The 22,284-nt window shown below is 41.2% G+C and overlaps 1 protein-coding gene across 2 annotated transcripts in view; it reads right to left on the reverse strand.

Moving 5' to 3' along the window:
- The window catches only part of LOC140729545 (nucleobindin-2-like), a 53,102-nt gene extending 31,444 nt beyond the window's left edge, over positions 1-21,658 (reverse strand). The window contains exons 1-6 of one of the 2 annotated variants that reach the window (XM_073049391.1): positions 21,469-21,658; positions 15,115-15,249; positions 7,334-7,441; positions 6,306-6,432; positions 456-559; positions 78-263 (exon numbers count right to left, since the gene is read on the reverse strand). In XM_073049391.1, coding sequence (XP_072905492.1) covers positions 78-263; positions 456-559; positions 6,306-6,432; positions 7,334-7,441; positions 15,115-15,249 — 660 coding nt within the window. In that variant the 5' untranslated portion in view covers positions 21,469-21,658. Of the gene's footprint in view, positions 1-77; positions 264-455; positions 560-6,299; positions 6,433-7,333; positions 7,442-15,114; positions 15,250-21,468 lie in introns of both variants that reach the window. The other variant, XM_073049390.1, reaches the window with a different exon arrangement.
- Between the last annotated feature and the right edge of the window lie 626 nt (positions 21,659-22,284).

Below are 22,284 nucleotides of genomic sequence, written 5' to 3' on the forward strand. Positions count from 1 at the left end.
AATGCCCTTAGATTTTTTTTTGACCGCTTAAGTGATATATTTCAGCTTTCCTTTCACTTGAGTTATGTTTTGCTTACTGGATGATTAATTTTTGGATGATCCAGGTGTTTCTTTCTCATTTCTTCATATCGTGCCTCTTCTTCCCTCCTCTTTTCTTCATCCAGTGTTTTCAAATACTCCCGCCTTTCATGTTCTTTCAACATCTCATATCGTTTAAATTCTTCATGTCGCTCTTTGTCATAATTTTCCAGATCTTTGGTGGCCTGTATGCAGCAAAAACAAATCAAACTACTTATTTTGCACTGAATGTTGTCAATTTCATCAGAAACCCCCAAATTCCTGATGAAACAATGTATTCAAAAGCACATACAGGATAATTTATATAGAGACTTTGTCAAAATGTTTTTAATGATAAGATTTACAGTTGATATTGCATTCTTTGTGTAGCTACTTACAGTTTTAATCAATAATTCCAGGTCCTCAGGCTCGAAGCTATGAGGGTTTTGATGATTGAGGTGCTCAAATTGCTTCAGTAGAGCATGATGATCTATTCCTGCATCTGAAAGATTATTAAAAAAAAAGTTAGCTTGATATGCAGAATACAGTGATTTAAATCAAAAAGGATACATTGGGCAATTAATAGGAACATTTTCTCTGAAATACAAAATAATCCCCACTATAAACTATGAAGCTGGATCCAGCTCAGCCCATTTGGCTCACACACAACAGCACTAGAAGGCATTATTGCCCTGCAACGTTCAAGTTAATTATCCTCTGGCTGTACATACATACAACCAAACGAAACAACATTCCCCCAGATCAGGTACTCCCACAAAACGTATCACACACAGCTCATAAAATAACATTACCACAAATGAGTTAATATCTAGTTCAAATTGCATATTGTGCAACACAATTAAATAGTGAACATCTTGCTGTCCTAGTGATAAGATCTTGGTGGTGGCAGGGTATTCATTGGTCTCACAGCCTGAGGGAAGAAATTGTTGCCCAGTTTGACAGTCTTAGGCCTGATGTTTCTGTACTTCCTTCCTGTTTGTAGTGGGTCAAAGAGATTGTAGGATGTTAGTAGGAATCCTTAACAATGCTTTGAGCCTTTTGTATATGACACTCCCAGTAAATATCACAAATAGGATGGAGAGAGACCTTGGTGGTCCTCTTGGTGATTTGGACTGTCCACTGAAGGAGCTTTGGGTCCAATGCCCTGCAGCTTCCATTCCACACAATGATGCAGTCAGATGGGAGATTCTCAACTGTGCTTCTGTAGAAAGTTGTTAGAATAGGAGCAGGAAGACTTGCCCACTTCAATCTCCTCAAAGAATAGATGATGCTGTGCCTTCTTGACAAATGAGGTGGTGTTGTGGGTCCAGGTTGGAATGTCCATTATGTACACATTGAGGAACTTTGTGCTCTTTACTCTATCTCCACAGCAGAGCCACTGATGTACAATGGAGAGTGGTCAACCTGTGCTTTTCCGAAGTCCATAATCATTCCTTTTGTCTTGTGCCTGTTGAGCCTCAGGTTGTTGCTTTCACACCATTTGACAAGCTTCTCTATCTCCTCTTTGCATGCCGACTCATCATTGTTGTTGACAAGTCTAACCAGCTGGATCTGGCAGTGCAATCATGAGTCAGAAACTTGAACAGCAATGGGTTGAGCATAAAGCCATGGGGGCATCAGTGCTGAGTATAATGGAGCTTCAGATGGTGCTGTGACTTGGACAGTCTAGGGTCTTTCCTTCAAGAAGTCCAAGATCCAGTTACAGAGAAGGGTGTTGAGAAGCATTAGGCCATTTGGCCCATCAGATCTGTGCTGCCATTCCATCATGGCTGATTTATTATGGATTCCATCATGGATTTCGGGACGACTCGACGGATAAGATCTTGTGCAACTGTTACTTTGTTTTCCCAGCGTGGAACCTGTGGAATTCTTCGTGATCGCCTCCTCTACATTTTAACGTGTATTTACCAGTCCCTCCCCTCACTTATTCCGTGGATTACTGGACCTTTCTAGTTTACCATCTTAAGACTTTAAGAACTGTTCCTAAGCTTGACAGTTTGGGAGCCACACACACATAAAACTGTTAACTTCCATTTATTTTGTTTAATTTTCTATATTTTTGAGTAGATACTAATAAATATAGTGGTTTTAACATTAAAACCTGACTCCATTTGTGATCTATTGCTGCTGGTACATAACATCAACCAAGACCTTTCTTCAGGACTGGAAAGGGAGAATATGCCAGAAGGTGATGGGTGAAGCCAGGTGGGTAGGAAGGAAGTTGATAGTAGAAATTGTAAAGAATGGGAACAAGGGGTCCTAGGGGGAGGGAAAAGGATTTTTTTAAAACCAGATGGAGAAACTGATATTCATGCCAGCGGGTTGGAAACTACCCTGATGGAATATGAAGTGTAGCTCCTGCACCCTGAGTGTGGCCTCATCTTGGCACAAGAGGAGGCCATGGACAGACACACCAAAACAAGAATGGGAATTAGAATTAAAATGTTTGGCCACCAGGAAGTTCCACCTTTGGCGGATGAAGCAGAGGTGCTCGACGAAGTGGTCCCACAATTTACGGTGGTTCTCAACAATGCAGAGTAGGCCACATCGGGAGCACCGGACACAATAGACGACCCCAGAAGATTCTCAAGGACTGCTTAGGGGCCTGAATGGAGGTGAGGGACAAGATTAATGGGCACATGTAGCACTTTGGTTCACCAACTTTCCACAAATATCACTCCCTCCATAATTCCCATCTCTATTCATTTCCCCCACCTCCCACTAATCTCCCTCCTGGCACTTATCCCTGCAAGCAGCCAAAGAATTCCCTCACCCTTCCCTCTTATTCTATTCCCCTCTGTGGTCTCTTACCTCCTCTCACCTGCCTATCACCTCCCCTGGGTCCTCTCCTCCTTCCCTTTCTCCTATGGTCAGTTCACTCTCCTCTCCAATCCTTCATCTTTCCTACCTACCTGACTTCACCCATCACCTTCTAGCTATCTCCTTCCCCTCCCCCCACTTTTTATACTCTGGCATCTTCCCCCTTTTCTTCCAGTCCTGAAGAAGGGTCTTGGTCCTAAATGTAGACTGCTTATTCATTTCCATAGATGCTACCTGGCCTACCGAGTTCCTCCAGCATTTTGTGTGTGTCACTACTAATAACTCCACAATCTCTTCAGCTACCTTTTTCAGTACCCTGGGGTGTAGTCCATATGCTCCCGGTGACTAATATACCTTTAGACCTTCCAGTTCCCAAGCAGCTTCTCCTTAGCAATTGCAATAACACTTGCTTCTGCCCCCTGACACAAATTTCTGGCATACTGTGAGCATCTTCCACAGTGAAGACTGATGCAAGATACCTGTGTCTCTTCAGCAGCCCATTGAGACACACATGCAGAGATATTCATATCAAGAGGAAGATATTGTCCACCTGGGGACTAACAAACTTCTGTTTTAAAACATAGAAAAAGAAAAAAAAACATTATTTAATTTTTTGATCTTGCCATATAGTAAGGTTAACTTCCCCAAAAGACCCCCAACTTCAGCCGCAGTACTCGGATACACAACCACACCTAGATCCTGTAAAAAGATGTTCTTAGTAGAGTAGAGGAAACATCCTACATCTAAGTTGAAGGATCCAGACCAGAAAACTAGATGGGGTGGAGATTCTACTTTAGGTGGGTAGTGGCAAAATCAGGGCAGCGTTGGTGAGGGAGACTGAGGATTGGGGAAAAAGTGGGACTAATGGGAATAGCCTCAGCATGAGTATAAATTTTGACAAAGCTGAATCATTTCCTTCCATGTTTTGAAGAAAATAAACTATGAGAAACTCAACTATTGTGTTGAGCATGAGTACTTAACCTCGAGTTATCTGCAAAACTTTATTTTTATATTTTTTTATTTTTTTATTGCAAGTGGTCTTTGAATGGCTCTGCTACACTGTAGGCAATAATACAGCAATCTGATGGGTCTGTGACGAGCAACACTGATGCATGATCTGTTGAATGTTTTGTGCATCTTCTGTCTTATCAGACTTTCAGTCTCTGCATTTATCTTAAAAATAGAGAAATCTGTTTGGTTTGTGACTACTAAATGTAATACTCTGGTTAAGATTTCTACTGCTAGGCTGTGAGGCATTTTTATTTTAGCAGTTTTCTGCAAAAGCAGTATGTCCTGCTAGTAAGTGTGTTTTGGCATCAGTTAAAGACAAGGAGCCATGTTGCCCAACTTAGGAATGTTGTGTCAGCCAATCATGACTGTCCAAGAACATGTAACTTTCTGCCCAGTGGGATGCGACAGAAAATTCTAGAGAACTGGGTGGGATGAGATTTCTGGTCTCAGGGCAGTACAGGCATTCCCCCCTTTACAAAGGTAGCATGTTCCTATGAAACTTTTCTTAAGCCAAAATAGCATAAAGCGAAGAACCATTAATTTATATGGGAAAAATTTTCATAAAAGTGAAAATCCTCTTTGTAATGTGAAAACACTACCAATGTAGGTCTTTTGAAAAAGCAAAGTGGTGTAAAGCGAACATTCGTAAAGCAGGGGACACCTGTAGTCTGGTTTGGGTTCTTCTGGCGGGAGCTGCAGAGTGGGGCACAAGGGAATGCTGCCTGAAAGAGAAACTCCATTGCAAGAAGTGCTTTGTGCAGATGAATGGTTCTAGGGAGGAAGTAGCAATACTCCTGAGTTAGCCAGTTCAATTGAGATGGTCTTGTGACTGGGGAAGCTCGTACTGTGACTGGTAAAATATAAATAAACTTCATAATTTTATGTCGGTATATGACCGGTCATTTCCTGGTGAACATTAACTGTGTGTGGGGCAGTAACTACAGAGTATTCACTACAATCAGTGTTCCTCAGCTGGAACATCCTAACTTTCCTGTTTGGTAGAACTGCAAATGATACCGACCCTAGACGTATACTGCTTATGAAAGGTGGCCTTCTCATCGCTGTGTCACTTGGCTGTTAGCAGAGTTAGCCAACGAGCCAAGTTTGTATTTGAGCCCGGTGAGAGGATTGCATAAATAACAGTCATTCTTTTGACAAGCAGTATTTAATTCAAAATATTAGCATACTGAAATGGCATAAGCCATGACTGACATCATGAGGTATCCTATACAGAAACAATCAGATCTTATCATGATCAGACAGGCATGATCCAACCTAAATTCCCCTTTAAATAAAATCTACTTGCAACCACGAAATGCTGGAACAGTACTATATACCTAATTTCTAGGCATGTGTGCACTCTGAATTTAATATTCATTCCTCTTGCTTGGGTCCACTTTTAGATTTAGAAAGTAGAATAAAAAGAAAATTCTGACAATTTGGTCCATGGCCTTGTCTACTGCCATGAATAGGCCACTCTCAGGTTGCAGAACCAATACTTCATATTCCATTTGTATAGCATCCAACCTGATGGCATGAACATTGATTTCTCTAACTTCAGATAACTTCTCCCCACTCCCCTTTATCATCAGTCCTTTAGCTTTTCCACCCATCACCTCTCAGCTTCTTACTTCATACTCCTCTGCCACCCACCTTCCCTCATAACTGGTCTCAGTTAATACCTGCAACACACACCAAATGCTGGAGGAACTCAGCAAGCCAAGCAGCATCTATGGGAAAAGAGTACAGTCGACGGTTCAAGCCAAGACCAAATGCCGACTGTACTCTTTTCCATTGATGCTGCCTGGCCAGCTGAGTTCTTCCAGCATTTTGTGTGTGTTGCTTGAATTTCCAGCATCTGCAGATTTTCTCTTGTTTATGATTGTTTCATTTAATAACATCTTATTCTGGCCTCTTTCCCCTTCTTGTCCAGTCCTGATGAAGGGTCTCAGCCTCTACAGATGCTGCCTGATCTGCTGAGTTCCTTCAACATTTTGAGTTTGGTGTTCTGGGTTTATATCGTCTGTAGAATCCATTGTGTTTATGATTTGACTCTCTGTCGTTTAGTCCCATTAACAGTCAGAACCATTTAGTAAAATCAGTATAATAACTTGAATGACGTCATTTACAAAGCAGAACTCAAAAACCACTGCACTAGCTTGGAGGCATAACATGTCAGAACTTGATGAAGCACTAGATTTATGTAGTTACAATTTTTCTATATAGAAATTGAACCAACTTACATGTGATCAATGAAACTTTGGGACATTGAATGAGAGAATACACCAGATTCCATCCCTAAATTCAGACTTAAGTACTTTAGATTCCAATTCAAGTATCCTTTGCTATACAAACATGACAAACAAATCAGTAGTGTTTCTATACAGTACCTTTACCTTGCTGAGAATCTATTTTGGCTTTAATCAGCATTCGTAGTCGCGACACCTCCTGTCTTTTCAATTCATCCAATTTAGTTCTCACAAGATGACTTACTAAGTTTAGTTCCTTTGCCATTCTACCACTCTTCATTAAAAGAGAGAAGAAAATTAATCAAATTATTCAAATAACTGGTCGGGTACCATAAAGATCAAAGGCATTTATTGACCAGATATTAAAATATCTCTGCTTCATTATCACAGAATCCTACATCCTCTTTTTCCAACCCTCACCATGTTACTTTACAGCATCCAACCAGCTGCTGAATTCAGTCTCTCCTTCCACTGAAAATCATTTTCAGCTCATCAGTAATATCTTATGATGGAATTTTTCAAAATTCATCTGAATAAATTAAATTTCAGTCCAGTTTCTTTCTTTTCTTAACTTGCATCATAATTAATCCTATCTGCAATAATTACCCGTCACATGTAATTTACTTTCTTCATTGTGGTCTGGATTAATTATTTACTGTGCATGGTTTCCTGTTGCACTGTTGCTATCCTATCCAGGTCAGTAAGTTATGCTCAGCTCCATGGTCTTCACCTTTAGCTAGGGTCTTATTCAAGACTTATCTTGTCTATTACTTTTGTTTTTGAAAAAAAAAATCATAATTTGGGTTCATCTGGCAAGTTCTACCATGTTGACTTTATCTGAATATAAATTTTATCTGAAAATTAAATTTTAAAATAACTATCCTTAACACTGATGTTGGGTTAATGACTTTGCAAGATCATGATATCCCTATCCTCTTCCATTACTGAAAATATTGACAATAAAACCTTTTCAAAAAAAGAATCTGTGAAATTTATATCAATCTGGCAAATTGAAATCAGAAGACCCAAGTTTATTCCTCCAAGTTATTTATGGTAGAAAAATCTTCAAAACACTCAAAACTTTCCATATGACTGGGGAAAAAAAACACCTCTAAAATCCTTTAAATTCTCTGACAAGATTTTAATGTGCAAATGTGTTCCAACAAGTAACATACCTTAATGTCTTCTACATCTGCTGTCTGGAGCTTTTCACGGAAATGTTTGTCAGTTTCTAAAACATCAATTACTTCTCTAAGGTAACGATTATAATATAACCCAGTGTCCTGCAGGAATACGGAAGAAACAGTAATGTGTTACAGAACAACAAAAATCCGTGGACAAAAACTTCTCACGTTAACATTTAAAGTACACCCAGAATAGTAGAATGCAGTGATTTTTTTTTGTGTGCCTCAGCGACCACTTATTTTTTCAAGTGGTTGTCTTGGAGGAAAGATTCTGTGAGTGGTCCCCCACATCCTTCTTACAGCACAGTGGGTTTTGGTTTTTTTACGAGGCCGAGCTGCGAACTCCACACTCAACCCAGCATGGACGGGAAGTGTGTCCAGGAGCGGCCTGACTGGATTCGAACTTGGGAACCTTTGCTCCGGAGTCCAGCGCTGACGTAACTGCGCCACCAGCCGGCCAATGCAGCGACAGACAATGAATTTAAAATGGGGGCCAGGTTGACCAAATTACTTCCAAGGTTTGCTCAGGTGAAGCAGCTTTTACTTGAAAATATCCATGTTTGGTTATGTTATTAGTCATAATTTGAAGGCAAAAACAACAATCAACAACCCAATTTCTTTTCAGTTTGTAACCAAATACTTCATTAAATTGTTGCTCATAATTGTTACTATGGGAAGTGAGGGGAGAGATTACTGTGCCTTTGGCGATGATTCTCACTGGCCATAAGAGTAGTACCAGAAGACTGGAGTGCCAAATGTTATTCCTTTGTTCAAGAAAGGTTAGAAGTGATAACCTGGGAATTATGGTGGTTGCCATCCGTCTGTTTCAAAGGACAATAGGTGATCATCATTTTCATTAGCCTGAGCAGAAGGTATGGAGATTCTGAGACGCCCAGTCATCAAGATCCCCCTCTCAGTCTCACCGGTGGAGTCCAAAGGAAAGCTTATGAAGTAATACCAGCTGGGCTGCAGGAGCTGCCGGGAGGACGTTCAATAATGTCCAGCTGCCATGGGGGCTCCACTCCGGATTTGCTGTCTGGGTTTACTCCCGTAGTCTTTGTCTCTCCCGAGGCCGCCCACAAAGCAGTGGGGCTTTTTACCCATAGTGGGAATCTGGTTCACAAACACCAAGGTGTGTCCACACATGTGCAGGGGCCAGACCTCTTCCCCAGCCTCTAGCTCATCCTGAGCTCAAAAGGAGTTCAGTTTCTGTGTGTCACCAGCAAGGAGACACTACTTGCTGTTGGAGAAGCTATGTACTGGCAGGGACAGTTTTACACATTCAGTTCTCCTTTTAGCATGCCTGCTAGCCAGTGTTGGAAGCTGAAAGTGAGAGCGACAAGCACTACCCACTACACTACCCCACTAGACACGTCACAACGCCCATTTGACATTCCTGGGAATTATAGAACAGTGACATCAATGGTGGGCAAACTACTAGAGGGTTCCGAAAGACAGATTAACAAGTATTTGGAGAAACTGTCTGATTAGGGATAGTCAGCATGGCTTTGTAATGGACAGGTCATGCCTCATGAGCCTGATTAAATTTGCTGAGGAAGGAACACAACCAATTGATGATTGTAGAGAAATGGAAGTGGTGTGTATGGATTTTAGTAAGGCATTTGACAAGGTTGCTCATAGTGGACTTACTCAGGAAGTCAGGAGACATGGGACCCAAGGACACATGACTGTGTGGATACAGAATTGGCTTGCCCATAGAATGCAAAAAGTAGATGGAGAGCATTTTGCCAGGAGGTTGATGACAAGTGGTGTTTTTCAGGCATCTGTTCCGGCACTACTGCTCTTCGCAATTTATGAAAATGACTTGAATGAGGAAGCAGAAGGGCAGGGTGGCAAGTTTGCAGATGACAAAGGTTGGTGTATTCAGAACAGTGTAGAAGGCTGCTGCAAATTACAACAGGATATTGACAGGATACAGAGCTAGGCAGAGAAGTGGTAGTTGGAGGTCAATCCAGAAAAATGTCAAGTGATAAACTTCAGGTGGTCAGATTTGAGAGCAGAATACATGGTTAATGGCAGGATTCTTAACACTTCGGAGGAACAGAAGGATTTTGGGGTCCATGTCCATAAATTGCTCAAAGTTGCCCTGCAAGTTGACAGGGTGGTTAAGACGGCATAATGTGAGCTGGCCTTGATTAGTCAGGGAATTGAGTTCAAGAGCTGTGAGGTAATGTTGCAGCTCCATAAAACTCTGGTCAGATCACACTTAGAGTATTACGTTCCGTTCTGGCCCCCTCATTCCTAAAATAGCGCCAGTGAACAACATGATCAAGGGCAATGTTCTACACAATTCACAAAACAACTACTTCTTTCAAATATAATTCTACTACTAAACTCCATTCAACAGGAATCTCATTTACATTCTGATGGTGCGTTTTTGGGCCAATTGAGCGATCTGATATTTTGTTGTCTCTGAGAGAGTTTACTGAGGTTGGGAGTGAAGTGTGAAGCCTGGAAGCCTGGATGGAGGAACCAAACCCATGTAAACTCCATTGCTTTTCTCCATTTGAGGTGCTGAGCAAGGATGAATTCGACGAAGATGAGAGTGGAGGATGAGAGGATGTTTGGTGGCATCCGCCTACATTGGACCAGTCTTCCACTCTCTCTCTCGCTGGCTCCCGCAGAGGAAAATGACGGGGTCTTGGAAATCACATTGCAAGGATTGATCGCCGAGGAACATGGCTGTGTACTCATTTTTGAGGTACTTTGCATGTGTTTCTGGTTACTCCCTTTTGCTGTTTGTTGATCGGGGCGATCGTTACGGACTGAGGCACTGGCTCTGTGGCCCGCAGTTGGCTGGTGGTGCTGAACTGAACTAAACTGAATACTCCTGGTTGAAGATGATATTCTACGTGTTGTTTGCTTGCTTTTATGCACTTGCGCAATTTGTTCTTTATCCCTCCCCCCTCGCATTGGGTGTTTGAGGTTTTCTTTGAATGGGTTCCATGGTGTTTCTTTGTTTCACGACTACCTGCAGGAGAATGAATCTCAGAGCTGTATTCCATGCACATACTGTGATAATAAATGTACTTTGAATCGTTCAACCTCATTATAGGCAGGATGTGGAAACAGTGCAGACAAGATTTATGAGGATTCATCAAGATTTGTCAGAGCTATCATGAGGATAGTTTGAGGGAGCCAAGGCTTTTCTCTTTGGAGTGGAGAAGGATGAAAGGTGACTTTACAGAGGTATACAAGATGACAAGTGGCATTGACAGAATAGACAGACAGAGACTCCCCATCTCCCAGGGCAGGGATTTTAAAGTGGCTGGAGTGTGGAAAATATGGGCAGGGGGTGTCAGTTTTTTTTTTTTTTTTAAGTAGAAAGTGTAGAGAACTTACTGCCAAGGGTGGTGGTGTGATAGGGGCATTTAAGAAACTCTGAAGATAGGCACACGGATGAAAGAAAAATGGAAGGCTGTGAGGGAGGGAACAGTTAGATCAGAGGTCCCCAACCCGGGGTCCATTGCATAAAAAAATGGTTGGAAACCCTGGCTGAGATTGATCTTAGAGTGACCTAAAAGGTCAGCACAACATTGTGGGCCAAAAAGCCTAACGGTGCTTTACTGTTCTAAGTTTTATTACTCATCTTTGCATGACACAGATTCCCAATGTGCATCCAAACTGAAATCTCTCCATTCTTTTCTCCTTTCGTTGTTTTCAACCATTTGACTACTATAACTTTCACCATCTTGCTGTTGATTGAGACTACGATCATTTGTGCAGCAAGTTCACCATTCATGACTTTTTGGGAGAAGATTGTCGATACAGATTAACTATCTTAAGAGTGATAGCAGTCTTGTCTCTACTGCTTTCAGCATAGCAATCAGTATTTTGAACATCCACTCCATTTAGGCCTTTCAATAGGTTTCAAAGAGATCTGCTCTCATTCTTCTAAACTCCAGTGAGTACAGACCCAGATCCATCAATGGCTCCTCATGTGTTAATCGTTTCAATCCTGCAACCATTCTCATGAAATTGCCCTGGACCCTCTCCAATGCCAGCACATATTTCCTTAGAAAAGGGACCCAAACCTGCTCACAATACTCCAACTGCAGTCTGACAAATGCCTTATAAAGCTTCAGTGTTATATCCTCATTCTTATATTCTAGTTGTCTTGAAATGAATGCTGATATCACGTTAGCCTTTCTCACCATTGATTCAACCTGCAAGTTAACTTTTCAGGAATCCTGTACATGGTCTCACAAGTCCCTATTGCAACACTGATTTTTTTTAAATTTACTTCCCGGTTAGAAAATAGACTATGTCTTCATTCCTTCTCAAAGTGAATGAACATGCACTTCCTCATGCTATTCCACTTGAAACTACTTTGCCCTTTCTCCCAATCTTGCTCAACACTATCTGCCCCTCCACCCATCTTCGTATCATCTGCAAACTTGGCCTCAAAGACATCAATTTCAGCATCCAAATCATTGACATGTAACATGAAGAGGACCCAATATTGAACCCAGCAGAACACCACTGGTCATTGGCAGGCGACCAGATAATATCCCTTTATTCCTACTCTTTGCCTCCTGCCTGTCAGCCAATCTTCTATACATGCTGGTGTCATGACCTCAGCCCCCTCCTTCAAGAGAATCGCAAGATCGCTATTAATTCGGGTCTTGGACCCAGGAAATGAGAGACAATGCCACGGAGTTGACCATTGTTCTAAGAGGCACCTGTGTGAATTGCAACTCTATAGTACGTGCCAGATATCAAGGACATGGACACCCTCGGGCAATGTGGTGTGGGGATGGCCTCACCCTACCTTGATTGACATTTACAAATCTGCCAGCCATGATAAAAAGGAGACTGCTGGAGGTGGTACTCCAGCGACGCACTAGACGGACACCATCGCTCATTCCTCTCGTAATAACGGGAAGCTGCTCGGAAGCCACGTGTGATTCGGATCCCCTAGCTAGGGAATCGAGTGGCTAATAACCCCGAAAAGGAGTTCGGGCTGACAACGAGGAACTCCCGTTCTCGATCTCGATCTCAAGCTTTGGCAAGTTTATTTTCTCTCTCCAACCCGTGAACACCAGCGGTCCCTCAAGCGGCAAAAAGCCTCCATGAACTGCCGAGACTTTTATATTTCAATTGGACAAATCGTTTAACCCCTAGACAACGATAGAGCTCATGTTTGATTGATTATTACTACACCTATGCTTTAGATTGAGTTTTGACGATGTATATGATCTGAATGTTTTGTATTAACCATATGTTTGTGCCCCTTTATAAATAAAACATTTGAAAATAGTAGCACCAGGCTCAGCGGACCCGTCTATCTTTGCTGGTCAATTACCCGGTTACTGGGGAACGTAACACTGGTATAATTCCTGTAATACCATAGAACATATATGTCAAATTCAAGGCCCGCGGGCCAAATCCGGCCCGCGGTGGAATTATCTTTGGCCCGCGAGATAATATCCAATTACTATTAAAGCTGGCCCCAGTAATCGAAGCGCCTATGGCGTATGATATAGCTAATGCTGAGTTTATTCAGGTACCAGGTTTTCAGGATTTTTAGTGTTTATTCGGCAGTCTTGCTCAGCAGTCTTCTTCATAAGAAATGGAATTTGTAAAGTGAAACACTTTGTAGTTATAGCAGAGACTGAGACACATGACAGCAAGCTGAAAAAACGGAGGCAACGAAAGCTGCGTTCGCACGCGTCCGACTGATCCGGCCCGCATGAAGCTGCATTTTGCTCAATCCGGCCCATGACCTAAAATGAGTTTGACACCCCTGCCATAGAATCTTATTTTCTTAAGCAGTTTCATTGTGTGGCAGTTTCTCAACGGCCTTCTGAACATCCAACTCAAGAACAGCCAGTGACTTTCCTTTGTCTATCCTGCCTGTTATTTCCTCAAAGAATTCCAACAGATTTGTTGGGCACAATTTCTCCTTCAGGAGACCATGCGGACTTTGGCCTATTTTATCATGTCCCTCCAAGTACTCTGAAACCTCATCCTTAATAATAGATTCCAACAACTTTCCAACCACTGATGTTAGGGTAACTGGCCTATAATTTGTTTTTTTTGGCTCCTTCCCTTCTTAAAGAGTGGAGTGACATTCGCCAATTTCCATTCCTCCAGAACCATTCCAGAATCCAGTGATTCTTTCAAGATTAGTAATAATTCCTCCCCAATCTCTTCAGCTACCTCTTTCTGAACTCTTGGGTATAATCCATTTGGTTCAGGTGACTTATCTACCATCAGACCTTTCAGTCTCCCAAGCACCTGCTCCTTAATAATAGCAACTACACTTACTTCTGCCCCCGACACTGTCAAATTGCTGGCATTCTGCTGGTGTCTTCCACAATGAAGACTGATGCAAAATACTTATTCAGTTCATCCACCATTTCTTTGTCCCCCATTACTACTCTCCAAGTCATTTTCCAGTGGCCTGATATTCACTTCTGCCTGTCTTTTACTCTTCATATATCTGTAAAACTTGGTTTTTAAGATTCCCAATCCTCTACCTTCCCTACTCATGTTTGCTATCTTAAATGCCCTCCCTATTCCTTTTATGCTGTCTTTGACTTTCTTTGTCAGACATTATTGTCTCATCCTTTTAGAATATGCATTCAAATATATCACCTTCAGTCCTGTATTCATCACCTTTTATGATTTCCCCCCATGTTACACTTCAACTCATCCCACTGACCGCAATTTTGCCCTATCATCTGCCTGTCCTTCTTCACAGTCTCACTACACACTGTATCTACTCGTATACCAACTGCCCCATCTTCAGCACTTTTATTCCGGTTTCCATCTCCCTGCCAAATTGGTTTAAACCCTCTCCAAAATCTCTAGCAAACCTGCCCACAATGATATTGGTCCCCCTTGGCTTCAGGTGTAACCCATCCTTTTTGGATGGGTCAGAACTTCCCTACAAGAAATCCCAATGATCCAGAAATCTGAAACCTTGCCCCTTCCACCAGTTCCTTTGCCACCCATTCATCTGTACCATCTTCCTATTCCTGCCCTGACCAGCACATTGCACCTGGGGTAATCCAGAGATCACTACCTTAGAGGTCCTGCTCTTCACCCTCTTCCCTAATTCCCTTCACTCACTACGCAGGATCTCTTCCCCCTTTCTACCCTTTCTCCATTCTCGAGATGGAAAGTCTTTCTACCCTCCCTCTAGAGAATATTCTGCAGCCGATGTAACATCCTTGTCCTTAGCACACAGAAGACAACACACACCAAACTGGCGACTTTTTCACAGCCACAGAATCTCCTGTCCATCCCCCAACTACCGGGTCTACCATCACTACCACTGTATGTGACTTTTACCCTTCCTTGCTGAGCCTCAGAATCACTGGTGAGACCGCTGCTGCCGTGCCCCGACAGGTTTTGTGACAGGCAGTTATATTTAGACATTTTATACACTCAAATTCATTATCCATTCAGATCGGCTCTGCTAATGTTCATAATAGCAAGTAAACTAGAACACAGCCAAGTGCAAATTCAAGATTATTTTAAGACTACCTTTACTGTATCAGCTCTTCAGTGCTTCTGGCAATTTCTATGAAACATCACATAATTCACATAAAAATAACATACTGTAGCTATTCAAAGAATGGAGAAAAGCATTACATTGAATTGTTAAAGATTGATTACAAGGTAATTCTAAATCTCTCACAGCTGAGGCTCTTATATTATGCTCAAACAAATTCAACATTTGCTATGATGCTGCCAATGCAAATAAAAGTTATTTACATACGTACGATGATTCAAATACTCACTTGATGTTCCTGTGTTGCCTCCTCTTCTGGCTTTTCAATTTTGGTCACCTTGATCTTATCGATTGGTACACTTTCAGCAACAACAAGACACAACAGCAACCAAGAATTTGATGTTAATGCATGCTTCCAATGCATCTACAGTGGACAAAAGAAAAACAATTTCAAGTTCCTCTGTGAAGGAGATTTTCAATGTATTCACTCAACTATAATTTTTCAGTTTGGCAATCAAAAATAGGATATCACAAGGTCATTCCTGAAATTGATACACTAAACTTAATTTTGAAAACTTATATTTGTATACCATCAAAGAACCCCTGCTGAAGGGAAAACAAAATTACGAATCTTCTTTCCCCAATATAATCACGATGACTAATACAATCAGGTTGTTTAACTTGTAGCACGATCACAATGAAGAATATTTCAAAGCTTGCTTATCAGTACACTCTTCCCCAATCGCTTCCTATCCTCTAACCTGTAAACTCCAGTTCCTCCAGAACTAGGTAGTTTTATTCTACATTAACTCCTGAGCACTCTGTTTCCTATTCTATTGTACAATCCCCACACCAACAATGGCAATTTAAGTTTCTGATAAAATCACTTCACACCTCACCTGATCTTGGCTAGCAATATAGCCCAATATGAAAATCAACACTGTTCTGTATTATACTCTCTCCCACTCCAACTAGAAGGTGACACGCCTTCACCCACTTAGTTCTCACTGTTTTGTAATCCTCACTAAAGCATTCTGCATGTCAGCCTCCCTCTGTGCAGTCACTTGAAGGCTTAATTCATAAGTTTCTGGTCAATAGCTATAATAAAGCCATCTTTAGTTCAGTAATATCTTAATTTGGGATATGGGCTACACGCTTGCAAAACACTTAGAAAAAACTCCATGTAACAAGTCATAATGAAATGCTAGTTACTGTAGCATTTGTTTGCTTTGCACGACATATTGAATTTGTTTGACAATCTGAGTGGATTATTACCACACAAAGTGATTTTTTTCGGCATCTACATAAACTTTTCACTTTGAAAACATCTGGTGTAGATTTTAGCCCAAATAATTTTGTTCAAGCAACACACACAAGATACTGGAGGAACTCAGCAGGCCAGGCAGCATCTAGGAAAAAAAAGAGTACAGTTGATGTTTCCAGCGAAACCATTCGGAAGGATTTTTATGTGTGTGTTGCTCGGATTTCCAGCATCTGCAGATTTTCTCTTGTTTGTGATTAAATTTATTCAAGATTTTATGGTAGCAAAATTAGTATGTTATTCTGTACTTTATTATTAGTTAAGTCTGTGCACTGCTAAGTGTGTTTTTAAATGTTGCTGCTGTAACAAAAAAATTTCCTACTTGGGATCAATAAAGTACCAATTATTATTGTTATTATTTAAAAGATTATCAAGACACAACAGCGTTAATGCTGTTGATAATGCAAAACCATTTTATTCCAACAAAATACTCAGCAACTTTATTTTCATTTTTGGCTGTGTTTCTCCTGCCAAATTCAATGAAATTACCTTAAGCATTAAAATTTTAATGCAACAAAACTGAAACCGTGTGTAAAAAGTGCCCTCAAACAGCTGAAGAAAATACTTTGGCAATAAAGCAGAAAACAGAGAGTGGAAAAAAAAATCAATCCACACAGAGACAAATTGTATTGCAGTTGCCAAGAGCAGGTTCATTTACTGATTTCCAAATTAATACAATAAATAATGCTCATAGAGATGCACACTGCCTCACTTGTTTTGCCTGTCTCTATCTTTATAATTTCAAATCCTACAGCCCTCTTGACATTTGCCCAAAGGAAAGAAATCAACCGCCTTAGTGACATCAGCCCAGATAACACATACAATAAAACACCACTTCTACAGTATCTTCACCTTGCTTTCAAAAATTGCAGCAACTGTCTTTACTGTCAGAACAGTTCATTCTCTACAAGTTGTCTCATCACGTCCTTGAGATACATGCTTCACAGCTTGGTTTGGCGGGTGGATGAGAAAATTGCATTAATCATTTACACCATGCAATTAAACCACCCAATGAAAATGAGACAGGTATGACTTATACTCCTCTTCAGCCACGTGCCTGCTTGTGAAAGAACCTTTTCACTGCATCTTCCATTTCAATCAAAACGCTCATTACTCGACCTTATGGTTCTTTCCCTAGCTCTTATCTTCTAACAGAGAAGGTATATGTTGGCCTTCAGAATATTTACACCAGTCCCATTATCCATTTATTTACTTGCAATCTATTCTCTCTCTGTCTCACAGGGGGGGCCAAGATAGAGGTATTTAAAATTATGAGGGGGATAGATAGAGTTGACGTGGACAGGCTTTTTCCATTGAGAGTAGGGGAGGTTCAAACAAGAGGACATGAGTTGAGAGTTAGGGGGCAAAAGTTTGGGGGTAACACGAGAGGGAACTACTTTGCTCAGAGAGTGGTAGCTGTGCGGAACGAGCTTCCAGTAGAAGTGGTAGAGGCAGGTTTGATATTGTCATTTTTTTAAAAATTGGATAGGTATATGGACAGGAAAGGAATGGAGGGTTATGGGCTGAGTGCAGGTCGGTGGGACTAGTTAGGTGAGAGTAAGCGTTTGGCACAGACTAGGAGGGCCGAGATGGCCTGTTTCCGTGCTGTAATTGTTATATGGTTATATGGTATGGGGATATCAAAGTTCGAAGTAAATTTTTTTTATATCAAAGTACATTTATGTCACCATTTCAACCCTGAGATTAATTTTTCTTGTGGGCATACTTAATAAATCCAATAACCACAATAGAATCATTGAAGGAGCAAACCAACAGGGCAGACAACCAGTGTGCAATCCATTCTCTCTCTGTCTCACATTCCATCAATTCCCCTATCACCCACCCACATGAGGACAATTTGCCTATGCAATCTCTCAGCAACACTTTGGGAGCTGGGAGGAAATCCATGTAACCATGAGTGAACATGACTGCTAACACACAAGCTGTTTCCCATACATCCTCCTGATGAAGGGTTTCAACCCAAATCATCCACTGTTAATTTCCCTCCAAAGATGATGCCTGACCTACTGAGTTGCTCCAGCATTGTGTGTTGCTCCAGGTTTTCAGCATCTGCAATTGCTCTTATGTCATTGTTTCCCAAACAGTTCTGTTCTGAAAAACTTCTCTTCATAACCCAGGAGGAAGCATATGCAACTAATACTGTGTATCATTCTACTTCACGAGTTAGAACTAAAATAGTCTCTCTCTCTCTCCATCCCATAGGCTGATGATGGTTCCTTTCAGTCAGTCAGTGGGGTTTGATATGTGCATCCTGGAGTGGCTGTACAGGCCGATCCTTGACAGGCACTGCTTGCCACATACCTGGCAGGTGAGGCATGGAGGGGCAGCAGGGGCAGAAGCTCTATTGTGGTGCTTCCTATGCCTCTCCTCTGTTGCCTCTACGAGCTTGTTCTCAGCAGCGTCCACACCTTTTCAGATGACGTCTCTCCACTGTGAGCGATCTGGAGCCAGATCCTCCAAAGTTGATGGGGCAATGTCAGCTTTCATGAGGCTCCTGTGCAGAACACCCTTGTATTGCAGTCACTAGCCTCCTCGTTTTTGGGTACCACTGGACAGTTGGCTGTACAAGATGTCCTTGGACAGTCTTCCTTCAGGCATTCTGACAACATGTCCTGCCCAGCGCAGTTGGGCTGACATCACCAAGGTTGAAACTGCTGGCATTCCAGCTTGAGAGAGGATCTCGGTATTGGAGACCTTGTCTCACCAGGTGATCTTCATCAGAGAACGTAGGTGACATTGCTGCAGTTGGTCAAGCTGGCGTAAGTGACTCTGATATGGGCACCACGTCTCACATCTGTATAGCAAGACTGATATTACAATGGCCCTGTATACCTTGCACTTGGTGGCCAACCTGATGTTCTGTGACCAAACTCGATCTTTCAGCTGACCCAAGGCAAAGCAGGCTTTTCTGGTTCTTGACTCAATCTCTCCATCCAGAGAAGCTGAGGATGTTATTATACTGCCCAGGCAGCAAAACTTGTAATTATCAACACAAAACAGAAACGGCAGACATAATGCAATCTTGTTATTGCATTAGTACATAACCATAGATAATCAGGTCCTGAAGAAGAACATATGTTAACTCACAAAACTTAATTATCAAGCTGGAAAAGACAAATTATTAATAATCCATCTTCATGTTATCTGAAAAGCAATTGTTTCTCTAAAGTCGCACATTGCCATTTCTAAATACAGACATACAAAGAGTAAATAGACAAAGGCAAAAGCTATGTAAGACTTCAGTCTACATTAATATTGCAACCAATTTAGTGACAAATCACAATAACTATTCACCAAAAAAATGACAACATTAAAAAACTGATTTGTTCCTTCCAACTACACCACATATTTCCAACCTGCATTAAAATGCCTCATTACCTTACCCAGCAGAAAGTGAGAATGCCAAAGGAGGACCCAGCAAACACAACCACCCTTTATCCATTTTAATTAACAAAGTAGATTATTCAACTGTAATATAACAGGTATGCTGAATCAAGGAAGGTATGCCAGCATGTTTACTTTCTTACATGGTTATGACAGTTCAGCATGTCACCAAACACTAATAAATTTTGCCAAATGTACTGTTGAAAATATCTTCAATGGCTGCAGCATGGTCCGGCAATTCAAGTGCACACAAATTCAAGGCGCTTCAGAGAGTAGTGACCTTCCCTTCCCACCATCATGAATATTTATGAGGTATGTCTTCAGGAAGGCCAGGCCAAACCAAACAAAGATCCCCACCATATGGGCCATACCATTTTCTTGCAGCTACCACTGGGCAGGAGGTACAAAAACTTGATGTCCCACACCACCAGGTTCAAGAACAGCTACTTCCCTCCAACCATTCAATTCTTGAAACAATCAACATATTCCTAATCTCCAAATTTATGCATATGATAAACCCAGCTTTCACTTTTACCCCAAGATGATTGAATGCAACAAAATCATGAAGTACTGCCCGACGGCTTATGAAGGGTACCAGCAATTTTCGTGACGTAAATTATACAAAAACCTGTTCAACTAAGTATTACTGGTAAAATAAGGTCAATTTGTGGCACACAACAATTTAAATGTTGTCGAACAACCAATGGCAATGCGCTGTTGGATCCAACCTTCACAAAGATGGCAGTGTGCTGGGACTCAGCAGCCTCTCTGGGTCCAATCAAAGGTGTATTTGTCTTGCACTGGGGTGGGGCTGTCCCCTCATCACTGCTGCCCTCCAGTGTTTGCTCAGTGGAACAGTAAGTTGGATCAGGAGAATCGATGTCATGCCACTCAGGGATGTGGGCTTTTTTTTCTCCCTTTATGACTAGTTTTTTTTTCCTGAAATCATAACCATATGTGCTATTTACACCATGTGCAGTAATGTGTTTTGGACCTTGGCCCCAGAAAAACGCTGTTTCATTTGGCTACATTCATGTGCGGCTGAAATGATAATTAATCTTGAACTTCAATGACGTCTTTCAATTCACGTTTCCAGTTGTATATTGCGCCAGATAACACAATATAAAGAATGTAGAGGGGAAAAAATTAAAGGATCCAGTTAAAAATAAGTCATTATAATAATTTTGTGAATCGTCTTTTCCCTTTTATACGTGCTTCATCTGGCGCAAACTACGTTATTTCTGATGTTTCACACAAAGGAAAATAAATGCAATGACAAACTATCACTTCATAACTGTATATGGGGTTTCTGAACACTATCCGAAACATCAAATTTCATTGTCAGTTGTTTCATCACTGGCAGGCAACATCCAAAATAAAAAGGCAACATTCTTGTGCACGTTAATTCTCTCTCTCTGTAGGTACAGGTGGATATCATCTTTATATTAAGACTTGCTTAAAAAGAACTTACAAACTCTAAACCTTCATGGAACATTCTTCAGAGTGCAGCAGTGCCTAGCAAAATGGATAAGATTCACTAATGATTTACTCATAATTGTATTACGAAATAATTAAAACTGTGAAGCATTTTGTTGCCATATTGACAAATTCTTTAATTACACATGTTCAAAAATTCGTCAGTTGGTTCATTCTTTATAAGATTCTGGGAAATATTATCAGCAATTTGTTGCATAGCCTGTAAGAAATAAGCACATGTATAACATGATTCTGTTTCGTGACCTGTGTGAGAGACTTGGCGACAATAATTTATACATTGTAAAAACAAAGTCTGTCACTTGATACCTATAAAAGGTTTATTAGCCAAGTTTAAAACATGGCAGCTAATCACGCGAGTGTCTATAAGTAAAACAAATTTCATACAATGTAACACTGTAACGGTATCGCTTTAGTCCTCACCCTGATATTTGGGTACCTTCCGCTTTCAAACACGACTTCTGATAACAAATTTCCTTCTCGACTGGTAAAGTCAGATATCAATCGTCCAGGAACACACACCACTTCTGCACTGATTAACCCTGCGACCCTCCCCGGGAGCAAACACCCACCAACTCCGTACAGCCCAGCTTGTCAGAGATCACAACCTAACCTAACATCTTCGCCCACGTGGCCTGCCTCTTCCGATGGTCATTGGCTCGTTGCTGCGCTAACCTCGCAATCCCTGCCCGTGCCGAACCCCCATTGGCTGATCTTGAAAGCCGATGGGCGGAGTTGGCGTGGTTTCGCAGCAGGGTTAGTTGAGAGGCGAAATAAACACACGTACGTGGCGATCTGGGGGTGACTCCACCTGGAGGGGATGTGACGTCAGGTTGGTAGGGAGTAATTTTGCATTTGTTGCCTTCTAAAAGCATTTTAGGATGGAGTAAGAAAGATTTCATTTGTGGTTGAAGCCTTCGAGTGACTTTTTAAAATAAATGTAATGAGTCATGTAATTTGCTAACAGATGGTAATGCTTTTATACAAAATAGAAAAGCATTGGGTATTCTGTATTAAAATATTATAGTTAATACTGATTATCAATCCTATAAACGGATTTGAATTCAGGATTTGAAATTATAGTTGGAATTATAAATTATATTTGAAATTATAAATTGCCAATTTATAGTAAAAAGTTACCGTAGTCCTTACAGATATTTGATGCTTTGAAAAACATGAAGGGTTAGGGAGAGTGAGGATAAAATTATTTCCTTGAGATTCTAGATTTCAGGTAGTTGG

Source organism: Hemitrygon akajei, chromosome 6, assembly GCF_048418815.1.
Source record: "Hemitrygon akajei chromosome 6, sHemAka1.3, whole genome shotgun sequence".
NCBI lineage: Eukaryota > Metazoa > Chordata > Chondrichthyes > Myliobatiformes > Dasyatidae > Hemitrygon > Hemitrygon akajei.